General features: G+C 49.7%; 1 protein-coding gene across 1 annotated transcript; it reads left to right on the forward strand.

The window, feature by feature from the left end:
• The first annotated feature begins 5,759 nt into the window (after window positions 1-5,759).
• On the forward strand, window positions 5,760-7,024 carry LOC120660356 (putative germin-like protein 3-2). The gene is made up of 2 exons (XM_039938860.1): window positions 5,760-6,000; window positions 6,201-7,024. Exons 1-2 carry the CDS (start codon window positions 5,871-5,873, stop codon window positions 6,740-6,742), a joined length of 672 nt encoding a protein of 223 aa, XP_039794794.1. The 5' UTR covers window positions 5,760-5,870; the 3' UTR covers window positions 6,743-7,024.
• The last annotated feature ends 394 nt before the right edge of the window (window positions 7,025-7,418 follow it).

Genomic DNA, 7,418 nt, shown 5'->3' on the forward strand with positions numbered 1-7,418 from the left:
AAAATAAGAAAAAAAGAGAAAAAAATCACCCATGGCCAGCTCCCGTCCGGCGGCGGCCTACGGCGGCAGCGGCCAGAGCGCCCCACGGCGACGGTAAGTGAGCCCCAACTGCACCGATAGCTCCGCCCGCTTCGTCTCGTTTGGGTACGAGTCCTCTGCACCAACACAACACAATGCAAATCGAATCCCCATGAAAAACACGCACACAATTCCGATCGATAGCTCGCAAAAACAAATCCAAAACACTCAGATTCCTGAGCAGCCGACAAACCTCTATAGGTCCTCTCGAGGACCTCCAACTGGTAGGGGAAGCCCTTGATCTCGCGCGCGATCTTGCGTGCCCGCTCTCCTCTAGGAACGGGCCCCGCTCCAGCAGCTTGAGCACGCACTCCGACTTGCTCTTCCCCGTCAGGCCCCAGTTGAAGCTGCGGCGAGTTAGTTCACGGATCGCGTCAGCATCATAGCAACAGCTGCTATGAACGTGAGTGAGATTTGAGAAGACGGGTACCCCTTCTCGTCGATGTGCTGGAAGGTGGCCATCCGGGCGATGGCGTCCCTGTCCTTCTAGAACTCTGCCGCGACGCTCCAGGGCCCGTGCGTCAGGAGGTGCTCCAGGAGGAGGACGCCTGGCGGGCAATGAGCCCCATCGTCTTGAAGTTGGGCGGCGACGCATCCCCGTTCGTCGCCTCCTCCGTCATCCTGCAGGCGAAACCAGTCATCAGACATTAGGGCGGACGCCATGAATCGCGGGACACGGAGAAGGGCCAAGGGAGCGAAACTCACAGCTGCGTCGGGGTGGCGTCCGTGAGCGCGACCGGCGCGGAGCGGATCTTGCCGGCGCAGAGCGGATCTTGCCGGTGAGCGGATCTTCCCCCCGGATCTAGACGCGCCGGCTCCGCTGCTCCCACCGCCAGCGGCCGCGAGGGCTGACGGCGGGCTGGGGCTCCCCATCCCCGCCGCCGACGGCGCCCCGGCGCCTTCGTCGCCCCCATCGCCGGCTCCGCGATAAATACACGAACAGCAGCCGAGCTGCCCACGGCGGCGTGCTCCAGAGACAAGAGAAGAGAGATGAGAGGTAGAGAAATGAGAGGGTAAGAGAGACGAGAGAGAGGAGCCGGTGGTAGCGGACTTAAAATATCCGAGGGAGAGGCCGGCTATGGTACCTAGTGTTTGTTTCAACCGGTGATGATTCTTACATTTTGGTACCGGGTGCTTGTTTCAACCGGTACTAAAACATCTTTCCTTCATTGGTCCCGGGCTATGGCAATAACCGGTGTTGATTCTTAGCCATTGGTACCGGGTTGTTCTATAACCCGGTATCAAATGTTCACTGCAACCACCTCGAGCCATTGGTCCAAGCTAAAAGTACCCGTTGCCATTTCAACCGGTACTGATGAGTACCGGTTGAAATGGCAGCGGGTATTTTTAGTTTGGACCGAAGGACTGCTTTTGTAGTAGTGCACCGACGCGACCACTTTCTCGGTGTCGGTGGTGGTGAGGTGCAGGAAGCCGTTGTGGTAGGCGTGCTTGCTGGCGTAAACGAGGCGGTAGCTCTCCGCTCGCTGCAGTTGAAGTAGGCGTTCTCGCCGGCGTAAGCGATGCGCGGTAGCTCCACTCGATGTTCCTGAGAACCCACTCGCCGGTCTCGGACGATCGAGTAGATCCGCACCGCCTTGACGGCGGCGCCTATGGCGAACTAAATACCTCATATGGTTTGATTTCTTGCGGTAGAATTTATTCACTTGGCTTCAAATAGTAGCGAAGCACCTATGGTAATTTTGTCAACTGTATCATGGTCATCTCTTGGAGGTGCCATTAAAGATCAGGTGTCGATGTGTGCGCGTTCGTAGAGATGAGTGCAGATGTAGATATCGTGTTTTGAAAAAATAAATCCCTCAAAAATAATCCCAGTAAATATATGTAGTTGAAGCGTGGCTTGATGCGTAAAAGGTTATATACTAATATAATAATGTGTAAAGGACATATGTGAGTATATTATATATTGATTTTAATTGGAACGATAATTGAGAGCTCTAAACTAAGGACATGTGTGGACGATGCTCCTACTCGTAGTATTAAAATATACAAACAAAATTACTGGTCATATATAATTGTTCTTTAATTACAAACAGAAGTAGCAAAGTGGTAAAAGCACAATTATGTTTTGTCCACATATAAACAGTACCAGTGCGCGCATCTAGTTAGGTAATTTTTTTTAGATAAAGGGAATATATTCCGGCCTCTGCAGTAACGCACACAGCCTAAAGCCTCTGCGTGACCACACACAGCCAAATTTATTACAATAACTAAGAATAATAAAAACTTTAGTACATGAAGATATATGTACTAAAGATCTGCTACATCGAAAAAAATGAGTTTACTTCTCAAGACAGTGCTAAAGATGTCGATGTCGCTTCATGGTGGTCTTCTAAATCAGCCACCACACCTTGAACAACGTGCACCAAAATAAACTTGAAAGAAACTCCTTGGCTGTAGATCATGGCGACATGCAGCAGTAGACCAAAAATAGCTGGTCAGAGTAATCGCTGCTGCATCTGGCCATACGCCACGTAGCAACCATGGCGCCCTCATCCCGTTGCCCCGCCACCTCGATCTGCTGCCGACTCTGTGCATTGCCGGGTCGCCGAGGTGCATCGCGACGCCAAATAAGTCGTCATTGGAAAAGCACCTGCCCCCGGTGAAAGAGAGGTTGTTGCCCACTGTTAGAATGCGTGAAGAACGGCTGCCATTGTATGCAATGCAAGAACACCTCCGCGACGCCTTCAGGAAGGGCTATGACGCCCATAGGCGTCATCGTTGCAAGCTTTCGCCCGATGTTCTTGCACGCTATGGCAGCGCCAACTCCGGCATCCGTCCGCCGACTCTGTGCGTTGCCGAGTCGCCGATGTGCATCGCGACGCCGAATATGGTCGCCAAGCATCTGCATAAAAGAGAGGTCGTTACTCACTGTTAGAATGCATGAGCAACAACTGCCGTCGTCGTGTCGCCCAAGACGGGTAGCCACACTGTCTGCGACCCCCTCCTCTCCTTATCTAGTTAGGTATAACCACTCGAATTAATAAGCATCATGCGGTGGATGGATCGGAGGACCAGTGCACCTCAGGGATTAATAGGTGCCGGCAATATGGTGGCTGGCTAGGGTACGGTTAGGGCTAGCTAGATGGCTATTAGACGCAAGCAGCGACAATGGTACCGTAGATGTGCGGTTATGCTACAGTGTTTGTACAGTACAATCTAACTTCTAACCATATACAACCAATATACGATAATCAATGTTAACGTTTGGTACGTACGTGTGTGATGCTATATATGCATGCATGATGTGATATATAACGCGTAGCTAGCATATAGTTAATATATATAGCGTGTAGCGAAAGGAACAACTATGATAGATGGCGGAGAGCTCTGAACCGACAATAAACAAGTACTACCTCCGTCCCAAAATATAAGTATTTGTTGACTTCTGCTGATTACGTTTGATCATTCGTCTTATTCAAAAAATTTGAGAAAAAATAAAAATAATTAAGATATACTTCAAATATATACAATGATAAACATGCCATAACAAAATAAATAATATTTTCATAAATTTTTTGAATAAAATGAATGGTCAAACATGATCAGCAGAAGTCAAAAAATGCTTATATTTGGGGACGGAGGTAGTACGCAATTTTCTATTCTGTTCTGCTGGTTGTGGCTGGTGGTTGGTGTTGATTTGTTGTGAGAGAAAAGTATTGTTGGTTGGCTGGTGCTGGATTAGTGTGAGAGAAAAATACGTTGATGCTGCCAGCAGAACAGAGTGTTCGCAGTTTAGCACGCGCCATGTCTGCGTCAATGCAATTACTTATAATTTGGGAACGCGAAGTCAACCCACCCGCACACCCACCCACCTAAGGTCAATCCAACTTCCTGCGTAGCACTTCCGGCAAGCTAGCTAAAATGAGCAAGCACTGTGGCGTTGACGACTTGGTGCTATGTTTGCGAACGATACGTTGGCTCCTTGCTCATCCTTATAGTTTGGCCACCCTCAATTTTAGATCACGTTCCCGCCACTTCACACGGTGGCTAGCTGGTACTCCCTCCAGATTCTTTTCTTAAGCCAATGTCAGTGGAAGTGTCATCGGCACAGTTAATAAAACGGTGAACTAGGTAATCAAGCCGGAGGAGTTTCTCTCTCTTTATAATAACTATACCATGTCAACAAATTTAATGTTCATGATACTTCTATGACACTCTTATTGAGACTGGGTTTAGGCCATCCCCAACCCTCCACCTAGGATGGTTTTTATAACATTGATTACACTGCCACCTAGGATGTTTAGCTTATATGTGGCACTGTATTAAATGAGATAGAGAGTGAAGAGATGAAGAAATTGGGTCTCATGCAAGACCCAGTTTCTACACAAGAACCTATGCACTAGACACTAGCAAATTTTGCATTGGGAGAGTGTAGTGTCCTCCTCATGATAAGTAAACAACAAATATGATTGGTTGATAGGAGAGAGAATAATTAAGTATTTATTATTGACCCATATGAAGAAACTATACATTGAGGGATATAGTTTCTAAACATAGTGCCTTACTTATGTGGCGGTATAGACACTATCTATAGACACTATGGGTTGGGACTGGTCTTAAGCGCCACAAGTGGAGGACCGCATACCAAGACGAGGGGGTGAGAGTGTGTGCTATATATACTCCCTTCATTCTGTTTTGATCAGGGTTTTATTTCCCAACCGGTTTCCGGTAACCGCCGGGCTCCGGTTCCGGTTTACCGGACCGGTTTGACCGGTTACCGGTCGGTTTGACCGGTTTGAAATTCAAAAGCTCCCGTGCAACCGGTTTACCGGCCGGTTTTACCGGTTTACCGGCCGGTTTGACCGGTTTACCGGCCGGTTTGACTGGTTTGATCGGTGGGCCTTCATGGGCCGGCCCATTTTTTTTCTTTTTCTTTTTTGATTTAACTTTAAATTCCCACAAACTATACTAAATGAATGAATTTTTGAGAAAATTTGACACCATTAGATTCATCACACCTTGAAGTATTTTTAGGAATTTTTTGGGAATTTTTCATTTTTTGAATTCAAATTTAAAATTTGAATTTTGGCCGGTTGGGTACCGGCCGGAACCGGAACCGGACCGGACCGGTTTGACCGGTAACCGGTCAAACCGGACCGGTTCCCACCGGTTAGGTTAACCATGATTTTGATAGCTATATTTCACCTTAATATAATGACTAAGGAAAATAATTTTACGTATCATATAATAAATGCAACACATACTTTTTTGTTGGTCCTCCAATATTTTAATTGAGAATTTCTCATTACTAGTGCTATTTATTATCACAACTCATGTTAATAACAAATATAGCTATCATTTATGAATATTTGAGTTTTTAAAATGTAGCTATTAAAAGAGAATGGAGGGAGTATTAATCCCAGCACCGGCTGGCGGCTGCCTCATTCGCGCGTGCGGTGATTGGCTCAGCTTCCGAATATGAATGCATGCATGCATGCTGAGTGCTTAACTTGCTTCTTGTAGTTGGTTCTTTAGTAATAGATGACAGCCAGCTAGCAGCTGCAGGCCTCGGTGGCTCGGTGCGCTGGTCCGCCCAACATTTCGGCCAAACTGAAAAACGCTAATATACCTTACCAATCGGTCTGGATCGAGGGAGTAGTAAGTACTAGCTTATTAGGCGCGCGCCTCGGCTATAAATACCAGCTGCTGCCATCCTTCGTCCCTCAGATCAGAATCAGACCAACACAGCCGCAGGCAGCAGCTACACTACTTGCTTGCTTTGCTTGTAACTACCCACAGCTATTCCACTTGAATTGGCCAGCGTTAGAGTTATGGCCAACAACAAGCTCCCCGCCCTTCCCCTCGCCGCCGTCCTCCTGGCGCTCGCCGCGCCCTCACTCGCCGGCGACCCCGACATGCTCCAGGACATCTGCGTCGCCGACTACAAGTCCCTCAACGGCCGTAAGTGACCATTTCTGGCTAGCTACGTACGTCGTATACATGTATGGGTGAATCACCCGGCCTGTTCAATTCACCAACACCTACATACTGTACACGTATTTGTCCAACGACGACAACTGCTGTGTACATACATACCAGCCATGCATGAATTGAAGAATGTAAATGCTTAAACGTACGTGTACCTGCCCGGCCGCACGCAGCTCTGAGGCTGAACGGGTTCCCGTGCAAGAGGCTGGAGAACGTGACGGCCGACGACTTCTTCTCCGGCCTGCTCGCGATCCCCGGCGACACGGGCAACGCGGCGGGGTCGGCGGTGACGGTGGCGAACGTGGAGAGGCTCCCGGGGCTCAACACCCAGGGCGTGTCCGTGGCGCGGATCGACTTCGCGCCGTGGGGCGTCAACCCGCCGCACACGCACCCGCGCGCCACCGAGGTCATCTTCGTGCTCCAGGGCTCCCTCGACGTGGGGTTCGTCACCACCGCCAACAGGCTCTACGCCCGCACCGTCTGCAGGGGCGAGGTCTTCGTCTTCCCGCGCGGCCTCGTCCACTACCAGAGGAACAACGGCGGCACCCCCGCCGCGGTCATGTCGGCATTCAACAGCCAGCTGCCGGGCACGCAGGCCGTCGTCCAGACCCTCTTCGGCGCCTCGCCTGCAGTGCCCACCGACGTGCTGGCCAGGGCGTTCCAGATCGACGGCGGCCTCGTGGAGGCCATCAAGTCCAAGTTCCCGCCCAAGTAGGCACCGCACGCGGGGCGTACATATGCTGCCATGAATTGAATGAAATTGGTGATCCATGTCATTCGATACCATTACGGGTTTTAGTTCGTTTGATACGCTAGCCGGCAGTACATCATCACGTTGTATGCTACGTTGGGTTGTTTCGTGTGGTCATGCATGGCCTCAACACTTCACTGTTGCTGCTTTTCAACTTTGGCGTAAACCATTTGTGTAATTAAGATGGTATGTATATGTCACCGCCGGCATTGTCTCTATTATAGATGCTTCTTTTGGCACAGCTCATATCATACTCATCATCCATTGTTAGGTCTGGCGGACGGAGAGATGGAAAAACAAACATTTTGCGGGGAAAGCTCTGTTCGTTCCACCTCTCATGGGCGCCATGGCGGAGCCAGCAGACACGATCGTAGCACCGGGCAGGTGCGCGGTTGCAGCGCAGGGTCCCATGAATGGAGACGAGGTCCGCGTAGGCTGCCGCGCTCCAGGATATGCAAACATGTTATGCGGCGATTTCATCTAATTCGAGAATCATTGATCGTGGTGAGATCAAGATATGCGAAATACACACGGACATGAACATTTTAGATCCATTGACAAAACCCCTTCCACAGTCCAAGCATGAGAGACACACAAGAGTGAAAGTAATCGGGTGCTCTAGCCTAAGAGGGGCAGGGGG

Source organism: Panicum virgatum, chromosome 2N (assembly GCF_016808335.1).
Source record: "Panicum virgatum strain AP13 chromosome 2N, P.virgatum_v5, whole genome shotgun sequence".
Taxonomy (NCBI): Eukaryota; Viridiplantae; Streptophyta; class Magnoliopsida; order Poales; family Poaceae; genus Panicum; species Panicum virgatum.

Bases quoted from the DNA above. Each gene is read 5' to 3' on its own strand.
- LOC120660356 (XM_039938860.1), top strand. From the start codon at position 5,871: ATGGCCAACAACAAGCTCCCCGCCCTTCCCCTCGCCGCCGTCCTCCTG. The intron at 6,001-6,200 runs GTAAGTGACCAT...GGCCGCACGCAG, and splicing joins CTACAAGTCCCTCAACGGCC to CTCTGAGGCTGAACGGGTTC.